The sequence below is a fragment of the Ursus americanus genome, chromosome 13 (genome assembly GCF_024610735.1).
Source record: "Ursus americanus isolate L20-20 chromosome 13, mUrsAme1.1.p, whole genome shotgun sequence".
In the NCBI taxonomy this organism is placed as follows: domain Eukaryota; kingdom Metazoa; phylum Chordata; class Mammalia; order Carnivora; family Ursidae; genus Ursus; species Ursus americanus.
Window position 1 is genome coordinate 60,093,620 of NC_142139.1, and position 20,472 is coordinate 60,114,091.

The window sequence follows — 20,472 nt, forward strand, 5'->3', positions numbered from 1 at the left end:
TGAACTCTTTCAGACAGGCTTTTAAAGAAGATGATAAACACTGGTATTGTTTTCTTTTGCAGCTTAACACCAAAGCAAAAATACATATTGCTTTATGGATGCATAACTGACCATACTCATTAATTTGGTTTTAGCTAATCACATTGATTGTTTTTAAACTTAAGTACAAGAATGAGCATAAAAGGGTGTGTTAAGTCAGATCACAATCTTTTGGCTTAATTTAAAAACCTGATAATAAAACTGGGTCATACTGACTGCTAAGACGTGTTTTCAAAAGTGAAAAACAATTTCATTTTTAAAGAATGCTTCACCTTAATTCTTAAAAAAAAAAAAAAAAGGAAAGCAGAAAAGTAACCTGAGATCCTAAAATCCCTTTTATTTTAATTTTTAAAATAAATTAGGGAGGAGAGACATTAGTAAAGATTTTGGCTTTACATAGTTTCCTTTGGAAAGCGTCAACAACTTACATTTTCTTTCTTTCTTTCCCTTTCTTTCTTTCTTTCTTTCTTTCTTTCTTTCTTTCTTTCTTTCTTTCACCACTGAAATATTTAAAAAGTGATTAGCTACTTGCAAAGAGAGTGAAACCATTATCTTAGGTATGTGTGTCCCCAAAATTTACATATTTCTGATTCAGACATTTAAACTGTCGATACCCAGGAGACAATGCCATTGACGTGTACCTGGCACTACTTCTGCCAGTTAATTTTTTCCCCGGAGAGTGGTTTTGGGCGACAGAGTGGCGTCCGGGCTCCCCGGGTTGTTGCACTGACAAACTGCAGTGGTGGTAAAGTCAAGGAGCCTGACAAAATCTCATTAATCATTTTAAATTAAATCCAACCTTCCTGTCCAACTGCGCCAAGAAGAAAGCCATTCTTTTTTTTTCTTTTAACAAATGAAAATTTCTTCAGTAAAGATTTGGTCTCTTTCTCTTATTGGTCTTTAATTCGATGAGACAAAAATAATATAAAACAATCCACTTTTCGAAGCTTGAAAACAAAACATTTGTCCAGAAATGATTTAACAGATCAACCAAATGTCTTTTAAAAATAAAACAAATTTTGAATAAAAATACATGGAAACATTCTGAGGGGAAACTATACTGGTTAATTTAGGGACACCATTTATCTTTATTTTCTAAATAGCTCAGGGAATTTATTTAGTTCTATCTAAAATATATGATCCTTAATAATATTCAAAGGAGGAAATAAGCTCATTATCCATATCTTGGTATATTTTACTCCAGATTTTTGTGGTGTTTTATAGTAAGTTGTAATGTGTGTGTGTGCACACATACATACATATACATATATGCATAATTTCATATCCTTTTGGTATTCATAATGATTTGTAACTGCTTTCCCATATTATTCATAAACATCATAGCTTCACGGTGATACACGATGAAGACGTATTTTGGTCTACTTGACCAGTGCCTAACGTAGTGTCTGGTACATAGCGTGTACTCAAATATCTGCTAGTTATTTGTTTGAACAGCCCCAAGTTTTGGGCATTCCAGTTATTTCCTTTTTTTTTTTTCCCTTTGAATTAAAAACAATGACAGAACTAAAATGTAAGTACTGCCTTTTCCCTATTTTGGATTATTTCCTTGGGATGGCTTCTCACAGTGGACATATTCAGTTAGGAATGCTTAAAAAGAAACTAGGCAGTTAACAGCATGATATTTAAGAAGTTCATTTTAAACACAGGAAAACAGACTCCAATTACAATAAACAAATTGTTATCTCAAATGTTAAGACTCCTGAATGCGCTTAGTCTCATCAAGCACCATATTAATCATATTGTAAAACACGTAAAAGATCAATTTAGAGAAGTAAAAATATCAACGGCTTAAATCGAGATTAAAAAAAAGACAATCTTAAAGTAGTGATTCATCTAAATATTTAAAATCAGAAGTCCTCTAGAGATGAATTTATATCAAGAATAATACACAGGTTGAATTTGTTTTTAAATATTTTTAAGAAGTTAATTAACTCTAATATGTTCCAATTTATAAACCACATACACCTGAAAGCTCCAAATATATTTTTAAAAAATGGACATATTAAAGCCATCTTCCTATGTGCTTATGTACAAACTAAACCAGATCTAAAATAATTCAGTTGGGCAAGGTCTATGTTAGGTACTGAGGGAGATATAAGAATAAAATTTCCACCTGAAAGAATTGGAACAGTTGCCCTGGAGAGGAAAGAGTCTAAGAGGACTTTGAAGGGCAAATAACACTGCAACAGGTAAGTGTGAGGGAGAGGTTACGAGCTTTCAAAAACAAAAACAAAAAAACAAAACAAAAAAAACACCAGCAAAATTAATGGAAGGATGAAAATACAGGGTTCATTGAGATTGGAGAGTGTTAGTTTTTTTTTTGTTTTTTGTTTTTAAAGATTTTATTTATTTATTTGACAGAGATAGAGATAGCCAGCAAGAGAGGGAACACAAGCAGGGGGAGTGGGAGAGGAAGAAGCAGGCTCATAGCAGAGGAGCCTGATGTGGGGCTCGATCCCATAACGCCGGGATCACGCCCTGAGCCCAAGGCAGACGCTTAACTGCTGTGCCACCCAGGCGCCCCGGAGAGTGTTAGTTTTAACAAATGTACTTAGGAAAAATCCTGCTGATGATAAATCTGGATGACTCAAAGTTTTTGAGCACTTTTTTCCCTTGCCTTCTTTTCTTAAAAAACAAACAAACCAACCTATATATTAGAAAACCTAACTGGTAATTATGTATATAGGAAAAATGCACTAGCAGTACAGTTGGTACGGTATGTTCTAGCCCTGAAGCAGCACAGCTCTTAGTGGGGATGGAAGGTGTAGACAGGCCTGAGTTGCGGTGGACCATAACTACTCTTGTGGGTTTCAGCAGAGCTCAGATTACCCATTGGGGAAGAGAATATTTGGTCAGAGACAATATAAAAGCCATTAGCACTACTGTAACTAAAGAACTCAGCCTTAAGTGGAAAAGGTAGACTCAAAGAAGCCTAAGTGTGGATAGGAAAAAAACCACTTGGTTGAACTGTACCAAATACAAGTTGGCATCCATCTTGAAACACCACTTCCCTAGTTCTCCAGACACCATTCTTCCCCGGTCTTTCTATGGACTTCACAAACCCTCTTTTTCTCTACCAAAACCTAAAATGCTGTGCTTCCCAAGCATTTCTTTTTACTCAACAAACTTCCTAGAGGAGTTTTCTCCAGTGCTTCACTTAACAAAATACCTTTCAAATACGAATATGACCCCCGAACTTACATATCCAGACCTGATTTTTTTCTAGCCTTACTCTCCAGCTGCAACCAATGTTCTACTGATATTTTCAGATTCAAAATATCCAAAAGGTGGGATCGTTATCTGTTCCATATCACTCCGCTGGTTGCTTCTCTTAGTAGTTCCCTTTGATAATAGGACAACCAGATCCTTACACCAAACACCTTCCTTCAAAATCACTAAATCCCATCAATTTTCAGTTTTTGTTAGTTTTTTATTCATTCCTCCTAAGTCCTCTGTCACTTACTTAGTTCAGGCCTTATAATAGAAAGGCAGACTTTGCAAGCTTTGCTGAATAAGTTATATCCAAGGTGGATCTTAGATGATGAGTAGGGCAACTTTAGATATAGAAGGGAGAGCAGGATATCACAGAAAGACGAACTTGTAAAAGACAAAGACAGATAAATCACATTTGAGGAACGCTGGAAATGAGGCTTTAAAGAAAGATAAACTGAGGCCAGATTGTACAGCCTTTTTTGTTTGATTTTAAGGATTGATTGACTGATTGATGGATTGATTTACTTATTTCAGAGAGGGAGTGTGTGTACATGGGTGGGGGTGGGGGTGGGGAAGACTTCCCACTTGAGCATGGAGCCTGACGCAGAGCTCAATCCCAGGACCCTGAGATCATGACCCAAGCCGAAATCAAGAGTCAGATGCTCAACCAACTGAGCCACCCAGCTGCCCCCAGATAGTACAGCCTTATATGCCATGCTTAGGAGGATTAATTTTGTAGAAAGGGAGACATTGAGGACTTTAAACAGATGTGCCATACGGAGCCTGTGTTTTAGAAAGATAAATTTGTTTTATCAGAAAGAAGTTCCACTGGTTTCCAACTTCAGGCAACTGGAAACATGTGGGAACATTATTTGTATGTCACAATAACCGAGGGATGCTCCTGGCATCTGGCAGGCAAAATCCAGGCATGTTGATGTTCTCTACTGTAGGGCGCAGTTTCCCATAGTGAACATCCTTCCCCGAAAGCCAGTGGGGCCTCCACTGGAAAACACTGAATTTCTAATTGAGTTAAGCGTTCAGTAAATGTTTATTATGATGGGTTTTTAAAAAATAAACATGTAAATTTATAGTCACCTAGTTTTTAAAATACCAGGAACAAATCTCTATTCAGTAAGCATAGAAAGTAGTAAAAAGAATACTGCCCAAGGAAAGAGGGTTCTACGTCAAATGATGGCCCAGTAGCTCTTTCAGACCAATCCTTGAACAGGTAAAACCACAAACTCTGGACAAAGTATAGAAATGGAAAGCAACCCAAATAAAGGCTGATTCAATAATATTTTTCAGGCTGACATTGAAAAGAATACGTGGGAGAAGAGAAAAGCGTTGGATGAATTTCCCATTTTTTGGCTTTTGCCTGAGGGCGGCCTCCAGTCTGCATCATAGCAGCTTTCATTTTACGGACCTGAAGAACCGTGGGGCAGAGTTTGGGGCAATAGTAACTGCAAGAAAATGAAGAGATAAATAATGGCAAGTAAAGAAGAGTAAGCACCCTAATTTCTGTGTATGTACTGTGCCCCAAACTCTGGCTTCTCTCTGACGTATGTACACACAGAAAAAAGATTCCAGGTCAAAGAAGTGACCTGACATTTGAGCTGCTTCAGGGGAGCAAGAGCTCGCAACTGAGTTCTGCCAGTTAACTTCTAGCTTAAAAAAAAAAGGCTTTGGAGAAATGTATCATAATACAGGGTTTCTACATATTTTATTTGCCGTGTCCAGGACAAAGTCTAAATTACTAACATATGAAGAAACAGGAAAATGTGATCTATTCTTAAAAGAAGAGACAATTGAAGAAGATGAAATGAGCAGATAAAGATTTAAAGCAGCTATTTAACTATGTTCAAGGTTGTAAGGGAAAATGTGCTTGCAGTAAATGAAGATAGGAAATCTCAGCAGCACAGAAATATAAATTATAAAAACTTGAAGGAATGTCTAGAACCAAAAAGTATAGTAATTAAAAAAGTTCATTGAATGAGCTTAAAAGAAGAATGATTATAGAAGAGTCAGTGACCTAGAGCAAGGATCAAGAGAAATAATCCAGCTGAAGAAGAGAGGAAAAAAAGATTTTAAAAAATCTGTAAGATGATATCAAAAGTTCTAGCATATGTGTAAAAGGGGAGGAAAAAATGAGACTGAAGAATATTTGACAAAAGAACTGTCAGAGGAAAATGGGATTTTTATACACACAGGGAGAAAACAATTTGGATATACCGACTTCTCACTGGAAACATTGGAGGCCAAAAGACAGCGGAGGACTATCTTTAAAGTGCAAAAGGGGGAAAGAAAGTGTCAATGCAGAATTACACACGCGGCAAAAGTATTCTTCAAAAAGGAAAACAAAACAAAGATATTTTCATGTCAAAGGAAACTAGGATAATTAATTGCCAGCAGACCTGAACTGTCATAGATGTTAATATTTTTCAGGCTGTCATGAATGATACTACAAGGAAACTCGGATTTTCAGAAAGGAATAAAATCATTAGAAATTATAATGTGGGTCAATATAAACAAACGTTTTTCCTGTTGTTTAAAGTATATATGACCACTCAAAGCATATTATTACAGTGTGGAGTTTGTAATGTATGCTATCTGTAATTCATATGACAACTATAACGAATGGAGGAAGTGGGTAAACACCCCTATCTGGTTACAAGGTTTCTATATTTTAAGTGAAGTGGTGCAAATATTAACTGTAAATAGGTTTTGTCAAGTTATATATCTTTTTTTTTTTTTTTAAAGATTTTATTTATTTATTCGACAGAGAGAGACAGCCAGCGAGAGAGGGAACACAAGCAGGGGGAGTGGGAGAGGAAGAAGCAGGCTCATAGCGGAAGAGCCTGATGTGGGGCTCGATCCCGCAATGCCAGGATCACGCCCTGAGCCGAAGGCAGACGCTTAACCGCTGTGCCACCCAGGCGCCCCTGTCAAGTTATATATCTTGATATGGGCTTGGTTTACTCAAGTGTATGCATTTATTAAGATTCATGGATTAGTACACTTTACATTTACGTATTTCACTGAATGTAAATTTTACCTATAAAGAAAAAAAAAATTTAAAAAGTGGATCTCTAGCTAACAATATACAAGTTGAATTCTATATAGCAAGAAAGTGTCCTGTGATGTCCGAAACCTGTATTACCTGTATTAAAACAATGATAGGTTGACTGACGGACAGAGGGATGGAAAAATATGTGCTAAAGTGAATGCAGTAATATTTTAATTGTAAAATCTACATAGTGGTTATATATGCATTCTCTGTAAAATATTTTAATTTTTATATGTTTGAGAATTTTCATAAGAAAATGTTAAAAAAAGAATACTGCCAATCTACATTTATAATCAGGTCAGGGTGGAAAAAATAAAACAGGAAAAAGGGGAAAACTGAAATGGAGGATACAAAAAAAGAAATAGAAGGAAAGAAAAGAGAGTAAAGCTAAAACAGAGGTAGAAAGAACCTAATGGATAGAAAAAAAAGAAAAAAGAAAAGGAGACAGAGAGGGCAAGATGCCTGCCATTCATGGGAAAATAAAAATGATAAAATGTTATCATTACTGTTGGTCTTCTGAAACTTTCCAATAAATTAGTTTTGAAGTTAAAAATTACAAAGAACTACTTTGTCATAGAATTCAAAATTATGCAAATATTGGGGCGCCTGGGTAGCGCAGTCGTTAAGCGTCTGCCTTCGGCTCAGGGCGTGATCCCAGCGTTCTGGGATCGAGTCCCACATCGGGCTCCTCTGCTGGGAGCCTGCTTCTTCCTCTCCCGCTCCCCCTGCTTGTGTTCCCTTTCTCACTGGCTGTCTCTCTCTGTCAAATAAATAAATAAAATCTTTTAAAAAAAATTATGCAAATGTGAAAATTTAGGTATTTTCCTCAAGATCTGAGAACTTGTTTACGTCCAGTCTAAAGTGACTTTCAAAATTGTTTGATTATCTTATGTCTTGTCATTGAAAATTCTGTAGGACATCACTTGTAGTTGTAATATGACCAACCACTATTTACTTAGGACCAGATCTGGAAAGAAGCTGGGACTGTACACTTCCAGCAAAAGTTTCTAAACCTCCAAGTTCCACCCCCTAAACTAGCGGCGCTACTCATCACATAGCGTCTCATTTCAAAGCTGAGGCTTTTCACTTAGCAGTATTTCCAGGAGACTTCTAACTTATCATATAAATATACTGTTCTTTATCATTTCGATGCTAAGTGTTTCATAATTAAAAAATTGTTAATTAAGCTATGCTTCATACATTTGCTCTCTAAGAAGCAGTATTTTTCCTTTCGTTACCAGTCATGTAACATCTCTGAAGGCAGGGCCCATGTCTAAGTATTGCTACTACCTAGCAGAGTGTTTAGTACACGGAAGGTCCTTGGTAAATATTTGAATGAATGAATGAAGAAAATTTATTCTTTCACAATACCCCTTTCTCAACTGATTCTAAACAGAAATTATCAAGGTAAGAGAATGGTAAATTTTGACTAATTACAAGAGATATGTTTTAATAACATTCTGTTCCTATGTATGGGAATGCTAGATTTTAACACATTTTGCTATCTCAAGTAGTTTAAAGGACTTATTGAGAAATGACTAACCCAGAACTTTTTTTAAAAATGGAAAGTCAAGTGACGAGTTTATTTTATAAAAATAAGTGCCTGTTTTGCTTATTACTAGTAATAACTCGATACTCTTTTCAAAGTTCAAAGGAAAGAGAAACTGGTATTGGTTTTTATCCAAGTCAGATCCAACTTTTATGAAGACAGTAATGAGCTCAGATCAGAATCAAATAAATTTCAGAACTCGGTTTGAGAGAAAAAGGAAAGGCTTTAGTTAAAATCTTTACAATAAAATAATTATGATTATAAATCTCTTTAGTTAAATATGTACACATTACATGGTATTTTAAAAAAGAATGAAAATGAGTAGTTTTTCAAGCAAATCTAATGCACAAATACACCACCTTTTAGAGTATAATGTCAGTTTAACATTCTTAAACAGCTGTGTCAGACAATGGCTCTGCTTTGTGCAAAACATGATAAGCAAAATTAAGAAAAATTCTGCAAAATTCTTTAGTTCCCCAAGGAAATTACTAAAAAAGAAAATAGTAAAAGAAAAAAAAAGGTGTACACTCGAGCTTGATTGTATACAGAGGCTAGAATGACCAGCACTAATGTAACCCCCATATCTGCTAAATAAGTCCTTGGGTAACTTTAGTTTGAATAGTTGAAGTCCTAGCAATTGTGCTTTTATGCAGCCACATGGCCAATAAGGTAGATGTTGTCATAAAGGTGCCCTACAAAATCTTCACTAATGTTTTGAGCAGCACGACGGGTATTTCGAATAAATTCTCTTTTTGACATTTTATTCTTCACATGAGGGCTAGTGAGGTCAATGGAAAGTAGAATCAAAGAGTAGCACAGTACATAGACAGCATCTGGAATTAAAAAGAAACACGTCAAATTATTAGGTGGTTTGAAAAATGTGGTCCCAAAGGCATTATTTAACGCAAACATTTGTATAATTTAAAGAAATCAAGATTAGATCATAAACTAAACATAGAATGGCCAACTCATCCCAGTTTGCCTAGGCCTTTTCCAGCTTTAGCACTGAAAATCCCATGTCCTGGGAAACTCTTCAGTCCTGGACAAACAGGGATGCTTGATCATCCTGAATGCACACCAGTTTAGTGAGTATTTCCTTCAATTCATAAAGCATTTTAGAATAGTTTAGGAATTTATAGTGAAAGCTCATTCTAAACTTAAAAATCTCAGAACTGGTTTTATTTTCATCTTTGTTTCAAATGTGATACTCCCATTCAACTATCCATAAAATACACCTGTACTGTTAGTATATTTGTCTTCCCATTAAAAAAAAAACCCACATATTTATTTACATAGAATGTTTTTTGTAAAAATCTAATTGGAAAATATTTAATGACAAAGACATGTATTAACAGTCCTTGAAAAAAAAAAGGTAAACAACTTATAAGACAATTAAATTAATATCCTCTTTTGAGATACGTATTTTTAAGGTCCATGGAATTTACGTATTAATTTCAAAAGTAAATTTTTAGGAAAAAGATTGCTAAACCTGAGCACCATGCAACAACAACAATGAAATGTCTTTATACATGCCCAAAGCAATATCTGATGTTTACTATCAAAATAGTAACAAACCTCAGGATACTTAGTATTATATGCTACAACTACTTGTTATTACAATGGGGTTTTTATTTCAGAATCCTGCAGTCTTAATAAAGCAAAGTTAAATATTATGTTATTTTATAAAAGCATTTTCAACAAATTTCATAAGATGGGTACATGTTCTTTTAATCTCCATTTAATAAACACAATAAAATTTTTGAGATGAAGAGAAAAGTAAAGCTCTGTCAAATGAAAAAATATGTAGGATACTCAGGTTATATTGCACATATATAGATATATACTCATACTCACAAATTATAAAAATTAGTTGTATTAAAAATAAATTTTAGTAGGAAAAATTCTACGTGTTACCTATGTAATATATGGACTATGAAAAGCTTTAAAAATAATTTCTCAAGTTTTTAGTTAAATTAGTAATATTCAATTCTCAATCAAGAATAATTTTAATGAATTTATAGCTAAGTCTAACTTTCTTCCAAAAACTGTGTTTTTATAAATGACAGCTATGACAAACTATTCTAAGCTCACATAAATGTATTCTACAGAATTAGTCATTGCTATAAGTAGTAAGAGAAGTATTTCTAATCACTGAAAGCATGTTTCCCCATGGTGAGAAAAAATGTCTCATACACTACTATTTTTACGTGGAGGTGGGAAGGGGGAATGGATATATATTCTTACCAGGACTAAGGCCAAGTTCTCGCATTAAATCGGGGTTACAAGCACAGAATCTATGTGAGAACTTTGTTATGAGAGTTTCAAGATACTCCCCACGCTCCTCAGGGGCATGGATATGACGAAAAAATTCTCTCAGTGCATTGGGCAAAAACTGATTTCTAAAATTATGCAACGTTACAAGGTCATCCAAGACATCTCTCCTAGTGGAAAAAGAAAAAGATACAGCTTTAGTTAACATTTCTCTACTAAAAAATTGATAAGGACTCATAAATTATGTTTTTGGATGAAAATACCTTATTATTGATTCTCAGATCAGCTAATGCTATAAAGTATACATAATCCTTAAAATTAAAAAATCCAACTCTGATTAAGACATTAAATAATTTTTAAATCTTTTGTGAATAGGTGATAACAAAGCAAGGTGAAGCTAGTAATTCTAATTATAAAATGAAGAAAAAATAAATTTTGCAATATTAAAAGGGGCAGCTTCTTTTCAAGGGTCTTTTTGGCTAAATTCAAACAGCAACAGAATTCTTTATGTTTTTAACTATGAGAATAATAAGAGTTTTCACTTTCCACAGCAATCCAAACCACCAGAGGTAACAACTATTTTTGTAGACTTTTAAAAATGTCAACATACAGTACCTATTTTTCTAGTATTTGCTTTTCTTATTCCATATGGCATATGGTGAACAGCTTTTTATGTCTTTACACACAGATCTAAGTCATTCTTTTTAATGACTCAACAGCATCCCATCTTATGGATGTAACAATTCTACTTATGTACATTTGGGATATTTACAATTATATAAATATTTGTGTAAGTATATGTGTGTGCATATGTGTACAAATATTTGTGTAAGTATATGTGTATATGTATTTTTTTTATCAATGGTGATCTAATAAATCGTCATCCTTTGTTATATTATGCTTCAATTCTTGCTGAACTCAACCATGATTATATGATTATAATCTTTAATTTCTATCAATTATTTATGGTAGGGATAAGCAAATTATATCTAGTGAGCCAAATATGGCTCACTACCTAGTTTTGTAAATTAAATTTTATTAGAACACAGCCATCCTCGTTTGTTTACATACTGTTTGTCTGCTTTCAGGCTACAATGGCAGTTACGAATAGCTGTGAGAAAAATTTCTTAACTAGATGACTGCTATGTGGTATAGTTTTAAAAGTAAAGCTTAACTCATTAAAAGCATTACTTAACTCATTTCTGATGAAAACTTAAAATTTGTTTTTTACCTTTCATCAAGATAGATTCTCAGTTTTTTCCAATTTAGTGTTCTTGTACAGAAGATAAACTTTGCTATTTCCTTTGATGAATCATCTAGGATACCCTTGGACATAAAGTAGTTCACTCCCTAAAGCAGAAAGACAAGTCTACATAAATAAAGTCAGTCTTTATTTATAAATTTTAACAATTAGGCGATAGCAGAACAATAGCCATAAATTCTTTCCAGCATTAATAGACTTTTTATAGCTTTAACATGCAAAATACAAGCTAGAACTTGAGCTGAAACTATTACTTGTGGTTGATAGTTTACATGCAATGAAAAGTAGGAAATTCAAAGTTAAGACTCCTAAAGAAATCCTAATTCAATTTTTTGGCTCATGTCAGTTAAAACTAACTATACAGAAATATGGCTTATATTGTGGTGGTGGCTGGGCGGGAGGGGAAACTACTATATAGACTTTAAAATAAGCCTGTAACAAACACTTCCGCTGCCTAATAGAAAACATGATTTCTTAGACATATTCTAATACATTATTCAAGGAAAAAGCTTCTTGAGAAAAAGAGATTCTCCAAATCAAAGATCAACAACTTTATTCTGTAAAGAAAAATACTTAAATTATTTAACTTAAAGTAAAGTAGGCACAGTTCCAGGTAGGTTTATGGTGTGTATATACTTTGGTTTTAAGCATCACTATATTCCATAAGAATTTAGCTTCAATTTATAGTGAGGCAAAATATAACATTTTTTCATAGGATTTATCTTTGAATTTCCTTTTCCCTGCATGCAAAGTTTTCCAGAGAAGCATTATCCACAGTTTGTACCTATTTTAGATTTAAATCAACAACAACAAAACATCAACAAAAAAACTGAACACTGAAACTAATGTTTTCTCATGTATATGGAGATCACATTCAAATAAATGCCTTATGTGGATTTGAATGCGCAGTTATTGAAATAAAAGGCAGGTGTGTTTATGTCAACTCATAGTTATCCAGATACATGCATTCCCATGAATACTTATGTCTGGATAATAGCACACTGTGTGCAGTTAATTAGTAGAGAAAATGATGTATTATATACACACAACATACTGTTTTCACACATAAATTCCTTCAGCATTTCTTCCCTTTTACAAACACATATACTACTCAGAAATATTGCACCCATTAAGAATTCAAAAAGTTGGAAGAATTTTTATGAAAGACTCTTCGAGATAAAATCTCATAAAATTTTTCTATTAAAAAAATTAAAAAGCAATTTGGTACCATGAGGTAATGCCTTTGAAAGGTTATAATCATCTGTAAATTATAATTCAAAGATAAGATTTTTTAATATAAAACTAATTTTATGAGCCATGAGGATAATATCCTAATGACAATGTTATCAGTTTCTCATGTGAATTTTAATAGTACAAAAGCAGTGCTAAGGCTCTGGATTAAAAAATGTGCCTAAGAAGAGCAGAATGTGATAACATGAAACTTTCTTGTCAACTCAATTGTAAGCAGTATTTCAGACTGCGTCCTGGATACAAGGCTAGGAAATGCAACATGGTAAAGATGGAAAGCCAAAGAATTTGTTTGGAATGAGTCTCTCAGCAATTGTCTGAGGGGGCAGGGACTAAAGAAATAGTAATGCTTGTTCCATCCTTTCCTCCATTAATTTGAATAATCGAGAGTTGACTGTATGTTTTAATTCATCTACTTAGTAAAAAATTGTCAGGTTTGATTTTTTCCAAAATTCCTCCATTTAAGAGAATAACAATATTTCAAAAGTATTTGCAGTGCTTAATTTTAATCTAAGCTATTCAAACCCCAAGGAATGTCAACTAAATATTATTTAATAGGTTCTTTATTTATACCTACTTGTTAATCAATATTTAAGAGATGTAAAACTAATTCTAATCAATTTTTAAAATTATACAAAATATTAAAAAACACTAAATGATCCATTGAATAGAACATAATTCTCTAATCATATGATATAGGTCTTTTAATATCATTTGATGCTCCTTAGTTACAAATTAGCATTGGTATTTGCCTCATGTAAGTATCCTAAAAGTATGCTGTTGATAATTTCCTTTTTTAAGGAATACATGTTTTAAGAATTTAATCCCTCACCTAACTTGAAGTCTCCAAAATCAATCATATACACAGGAGTAAGCAAGAACACAAACAGCTTGAAACCCAATCCTGACAACGAGGGACACAGATCGAAATAAACCAACTCTGTTGGTTTTATGAGGAAAGGAGGCATCAGTTTTCAAGCCTGGGATTTCTCTGGAAAGGAAGAATACTTCAGAAGGGCTATCAAAGTGACGGGTCAAGGGGTGTGAAATAGGAAAAGGAATGAGATCAGATTATAATTTTCTTTAATAAGCAAGGTGGCAACCATCCGAATTCCTATCTTGTTATGTAAGCAATGAACTACAAAAGAAAACATTGTATGAGATTGGTTGAATAACTCTATATTTGTTTAGCTAGTGGTATAAGTATTTTTTTAATATTTAATGTAGTTTTAGAAGAATGGTATAGAGAGAGCCCCAGACCACAGAGCACGTTACTAATCAGGACTAGAGCTTTCAGCAGAGTGAGAGTACATGTGTGGTGTCTCACAGACAAAGGAAATCATGAACATTATTATTAGTCTATACCAACAGTTTCCAGAAAAAGGGAAGGCTATAGCTCACTATTGCCCACATAATTCACTACAAAAGTGTCAGATTCTGGATGTCACATTTTGTGGGGCTATTGACAAACCAGAATTTATCTAGATAAAGGAAATCAGGACCAGATAAGATTGTTGAAGGGTCTAGAATCCCTGTTAGATAAGGAAGAGTTAAAGAATGTACTGATATTAGGCCTAAAGAAGATACTTAGGAAAGAAGTTTAAGACTTTATGACACCTGAAAGGCTTTACCATAAGGAAAAAGAACATGCATTGTGTATGGTTTTAGTGAAGATCTTAAGCTGATGAAAACTACAGAACTTCTTCCCAGAATAATGCACATACACATTTTTAAAATACACACTAAATGCCTGAAGCCCCTCTAAGGACTGCAGGTTAGGAATCCCTATTCTAGCTGATGTAGAAGTATGGCTACTGAGTGTCAGTAGTGGGGGAGGTTAGTGCCATGTAACGAAGGCCTCACTTGCAATTACAGCCAAGTTGCTCAAGGCCAATGGTTTGTCATTTATTTGATTTTTTTTTTTTTTACATTTCCAAAATAAATTTGCTTAAGCTTCACATTATTACTACTTAGTTTACTTTGATTGCTTAATCTATATACATTTTAACTCCACTGTGCAAACTCTACACTGTTCAACTTGCAGGTTTATCTGAATTGTTACAGTCATAGTGTAGTTCCTTTTTTTTCACATAGGAATAATTCTAAAACATTTTTGTCATATAACTCGAAGCTAAATCATGATGGTGTCAGTCCTATAATGAATTGGCTCCATAGCATAAAGGGAAGTTTTTGTCATCTAGAAGGTATTGACCAAAATGGATTTTATTAAAAAAAATAGTTTTAAAGGAAAGTTACAGTGGGATAAATAAAATTCCTATCATGAAAATAGATGGGATGTATACATTAAGATTCATATTTTTCTGGAAAATCATAAAATAACACTCAATTACAAATCCTAAATTCCTTACTAATGTGATTTTTTTTTTTTTAAGAGAGACAGAGCACATGTGCCTGAGAAGGGCTGGGGCAGAGAAAGAATCTTAAGCAAGCTCCACGCTCAGTGCATACGAGGGGCTCAATCTCACAACTCTGAGATCATGACCTGAGCCGACATCAAGAGTTGGATGCTTAACAAACTGAGCCACCCAGGTGCCCGAGAAAGAGATATTCTTATAAATAATCATAAATACTAATTTGGAAAAAAAATCCAAATTTTAATATCCACTCTATAACCAGACAAATGGGCTAGTCTTTCTAGCTGCCAACAATAGGATAGGTGCCCCAGTAATGTGATTTTTAAAAGAAGTATCCATTTAACTTTAGATTTAAATATATGATGAATACCCAAAGACTAGTTCGTAAAACAGATATACGTTTGTCTGTTTATATGTGTGTATATATATATATATATATATATAGAGAGAGAGAGAGAGAGAGAGAGAGGAATGTTATCTGCTTTAAAAGCATTTCTGAAACATTGAATCAGAACAAACACATTAAAATTATCTACATCTTCATTTAAAATGTATTAAGCGCAAGGGATATACGCAAGTTATTCAGTGACAGACATTGAGAAGTATAAAACATTTTCGCTCTAAGAAAATCTAAAGTTTACCTGGGGAGATGAGACAGGGACACAAATAACTAGAATATGCATACATGACAAATCAATGGTATAAGGCAAACAGGGCCTAAATGAACAGGTGTGGAAAATAAGCATTTCAGTAGTTCAGTGGAAGGAAAAATCACTGTGGGACAGGACATTTAGATAAGTTTTCCTGGAATATCTACTTTGAAGGAATGGTAGTGGTTTAAATAGCTCCGAATGAGGGGAACACTGGAGATGAATATTTTAGTCGATGTTGTATTAGATGAGCAAAAGCATTATAAAATAAAAAAATCAGGCAATTTTCGGGAAAATAGGGAACTATCTTGGGTTTGAGAACCAGACTTGGAACTAGACTGTAGTAGGAATAGCACTGAGTTTTAAGGGAAGTAGTTTATTTTCTCCCTTATATGTAATTGGAAGCCTCTGAAGGCGTTTTAACATGATGAAACAATGGCCTACAATATAAATTTGACAGTAATATAAAGAGAAATAATTAAAGGGAAATTAGACAGTAGGCTACTACAGTTGTGCAGGCTTAATGCAACAGAAATGCAAAGGAAATAATCTATCCTAAAAACATATGAAAAAATCCACATATGTTATGTTTGTAAATGAAAATAAGAGGTGAGAGCACATGTTACCATGCTGGCAATCAATCCAAGGAATAATGAAAAGTGAAAGATAAAGGTACTGATGTTTCTGTCTTTGATGAAAAGGGAAAAGACTGACAGGGGGAAAATCTCACAGGTTATTGAGGGTGTTGATTTAAAGAAAACAGTAATGAGTTTGGACTTCAAAATGTTGACCTTCAGGTGATGATAGATAAAACTAGAAAGGCAAAGTAGGCAGTTGACAATGTAATATGACAAAGAAAAAAGTGTGGGTTGAAGGTACAGACTAAGGATCCTGAATAAGAACAATCAGGAAAGGAGTAGGCAGAGATGGAAGAAGGCCGAGACAGAATAATGTCCCAGAGGCTAAAAGTCTTTGAAATGTAAAGAAAAGAGTACACAATGCAATTACCTCATACAGTTGAAAGAGCATAATTTTCAGAAGAGGGACCAAATCATGGCTCTGTGACTTTGTGAACATAATTTACTCAAACTTTCCGAACCTTAGTTTCTTAATTAGTAAAAATCTTATTTAAGTGGCTACTGTGAAGATATGAAAGTGTCTAGCATAGAACATGGCTAGTTTCCTTTTTCCTTTAGGTAGCTCAAGGAGATGAAAATGGGAAAGAAGGTAGTGGATTTGGTGATTTGGAGAAAAGAAAGTAGTGCCTTTCAAGGCACTTTCTACAGAGTGATGGGGGCTCAAGTCTAAGAAGAAAGCTAAGGAATAAGCTCAAGGTAAGGAAACTGATAGCCCAGTCACTTGAAAAATTTATTAGTACAAAGAAGGGAAAAATATTAAAGAACATTAAAGGTCAAAAAGAGACACAAATTTTTTTTTTTTTTAAAGACAATTTTGACCCATGCATGTCAGAAGAGGAAAGAAAGAGAACCAACAGGGAGAGGAAAAGACTGACAAAGAAGCAATAAGAGATAATGAAAGCAGCAAGGTAGAGAAAAGGGGAGCAAGTGAAGGACTGAAAACACAAGTGGAATTAAAATTCATCACACTCTGGCCAAGGTCCAAACACTCCCACTGCAGGCAAGGAAGAAACCCTGCAGAGGACTGATCTGAGGGACAGAGCAGCCGTAACACAGCGGCTGAGTGCACACAGCACACACCAGAGACGCTTCCTGAAATGCCAGGCCCTAGACAGTATATGACCTCTTCTTCATAAAGCCACTACTCTCTGGAGCAGGAAACATAACTGGCCTTCCTAACACAAAGACAGAGATCTAGACAAAATGCTAAGATGGAGAAATTCACCCCAAAAGAAGGAATAAGAAAAGGTCACGACCAGGGATCTAATCAAAATAGGTACGTAATATGCCTGATCCAGACTTTATTTTTTTAAAAAGATTTTTATTTATTTGACAGAAAGAGACAGCCAGCGAGAGAGAGAACACAAGCAGGGGGAGTGGGAGAGGAAGAAGCAGGCTCCTAGTGGAGGAACCTGATGTGGGGCTCGATCCCAGAACACTGGGATCATGCCCTGAGCCAAAGGCAGACGCTTAACGACTGCGCCTCCCAGGCACCCCCTGATCCAGACTCCAAAGCAACAATCATAATGTTACCAGCTGGGCTTGAGAAACGCATACAAGACTAAGCAAGGGAGTCTCTTACTGCAGGGATAAAAGAACTTAAAACCAATCAGGCCAAAATGAAAAATGCAAAAACTGATATTTGAAACCGACTGGATGCAATGACCACAAGGATGGAAGAAGCAGAGGAACCAATTAAGTGATATAAAAGAATTCTGGAAAGTAATGAAGCTGATTAAAAGAGGGAAAGAAAAATCCTGGATCATGAATGTAGACTTAAGGACCTGATAATGCTTCCTGAGACTGGAGGACAGGACAGCGGTGCTGGTTCAGGGATAGATATATTAAGAAACTGATAAAGGCAGAAAGCAGAGCGCATATTGGTTTTCTTCTTAGGGTGCATAAACCATCTAGAAAGAATTAGAAAAGAGAGCTGAATTGGATCCCACAGTGAAGTAATAAAGATTTCAATCCACAATGGGAATCCAGGGAATCCACTAGGAATAAGTTCCTATTCCGTTCTTAAATTCCACATGTGATACATTGGGAATCCACTAGGAATAAACAAAAGGAGTGCGAAGCAGCAGGGAGAACCCTTGTGATGTTAATGTAAATTCATCCCATCTCATTTTAAGAACAGATGTTTGCAGTAATTCAAGAAAAAAAAGAAAGAAATTTTGTAAAGCAGACTCCATAGAGTATGTTACTAAAAACTTATATAAATGATAGCTCCAGGACTTACACAATCAAATTAGAGTGGTGAACTGTTTTGATGTAATTTGTGTAGGAGGTAACAAATAATTCAAGAAATCATGAACAGATTGTTTACACCAATATCAAGAAGGAATTTAGAATCAAGAAAAAATGTGTTGGATAAAGAAGATGTGGGGTGTGTGTGCGCATGCGTGCATGCACACACACATGCACACACACATACATACACACTGGAATATTACTCAGCCATCAAAAAGATGAAATCTTACCATCTGCAACAACATGGGTGGACCTAGAGGGCATTATGCTAAGTGAAATAAGTCATTCGGAGAAAGATAATTACCATATGATTTCACTCATATGTGGAATTTAAGAAAGAAAACAGGATCACAGAAGAAGGGAGGGAAAAATAAAATAAGATGAAATCAGAGAGGGAGACAAAACCGTAAGAGACTCTTAACTATAGGAAACAAACTGAGGGTTGCTGGAGGGGAGGGGGGGTTGGGTGATGGACGCTAAGGAGAGCATGTGATGTAATGAGACTGGTGTTATAGTCAACTGATGAATCACTAAATTACCTCTGAAACTAATAATACACTATATGTTAATTAATTGAATTTAAATTTAAAAAAGAAAAAGAAAAAATGTGTTAGGGCTTAGTCATCTATTTTTTTTTATTATTGTAAGAATGCCTCTTTTCATACAATTCATGTTTTAAGATACATCTACTTTCATTTCTTCTATTACATCAATAAACGCATTTTCTCTCCCATTTTAATAAAGCCTTATTTTTGTTTTGATTCAAATCATTATTATCCACAGTATGCTTCAAAAGCAAAATCTACTATACATATGTTCAGGACCAGAAATTATACAGTTAACACAGTGAATTCTAGAAAACTGGGTATGCAAAACCAAATGAAAAAGAACCAACTGTTATTGCAAACCTAAAACTGACTTAAAAAATATACACTGTTAATTAAAAAACAAAAAAAACAAAACGCGCTGACCACTGATACTGAAAGTATTGGCTATTGGCACTGACAGTTGGCAGAAACATTATGCAGCAGTTTGTATCAATAACAGAAATCATTACTAAAACAAAATTGGGGGTACCCTTGTTTTCCTACAGAATGGCATAATAAAGATATTTTTTAAAAAACTTGGTTTAACTAATTTTGTTCAAATTTGCCTATGTATACAATGTAAAATCCAGAACCATGGTTACTATTTTTCAGGTAATAAATCTACACTTAGGAGAATTAGATAATAGAAAGCAAATTGGATGCTACATTTCATTTTTTAAAGGACATCTGAAGACTTTTAAAATAACAATCCTTAAATTTTAACAATAGATATTTATAAAACAACACAGTTCAGTCTAGATTTCTACCTTTTCTTTCAGTGAGAAGTGATACAGTAATATTCAAATATGTATTTTAGCCACAGTGAAATGAACAATTGAAATGTCATCTTTTCACATTAAAAATAATAATCTTAATGTAAAAATTAAGATACAAAAAATGTTATAGATATTTATTTTCTGGATAGTAAAAAATAATTAGCACATCAGAGAGAGGGCAGCCTTCTATAGGTCAAATGGAGCATCCACATTGTCTTGTTTGAAAATAGCACTGATGGTGACACTATTTCTTCTTTTTTATAGTGTTTTCAGAATCACTTAAGCAAAATGAAAAATCTATTAATTTCTGGTCAGTAAGCAGTTCTCTCCTTACGTTTTTTTTTTAACTTCATAATAATATTTTTTATTATATTATGTTAGTCACCATACAGTACATCCCTGGTTTTTGATGTAAAGTTTGATGATTCATTAGTTGCGTATAACACCCAGTGCACCATGCAATACGTGCCCTTACTACCCATCACCAGCCTATCCCATTCCCCCACCCCCTCCCCTCTGTCTGAGAA

General features: G+C 34.3%; 1 protein-coding gene across 1 annotated transcript in view; it reads right to left on the reverse strand.

Moving 5' to 3' along the window:
• Nucleotides 1-1,509: 1,509 nt before the first annotated feature.
• The window catches only part of FBXO8 (F-box protein 8), a 51,084-nt gene continuing 32,121 nt past the window's right edge, over nucleotides 1,510-20,472 (reverse strand). The window contains exons 4-6 of the mRNA XM_045799421.2: nucleotides 11,389-11,507; nucleotides 10,131-10,327; nucleotides 1,510-8,719 (exon numbers count right to left, since the gene is read on the reverse strand). Coding sequence (XP_045655377.1) covers nucleotides 8,532-8,719; nucleotides 10,131-10,327; nucleotides 11,389-11,507 — 504 coding nt within the window. The 3' untranslated portion in view covers nucleotides 1,510-8,531. The remainder of the gene's footprint in view (nucleotides 8,720-10,130; nucleotides 10,328-11,388; nucleotides 11,508-20,472) is intronic.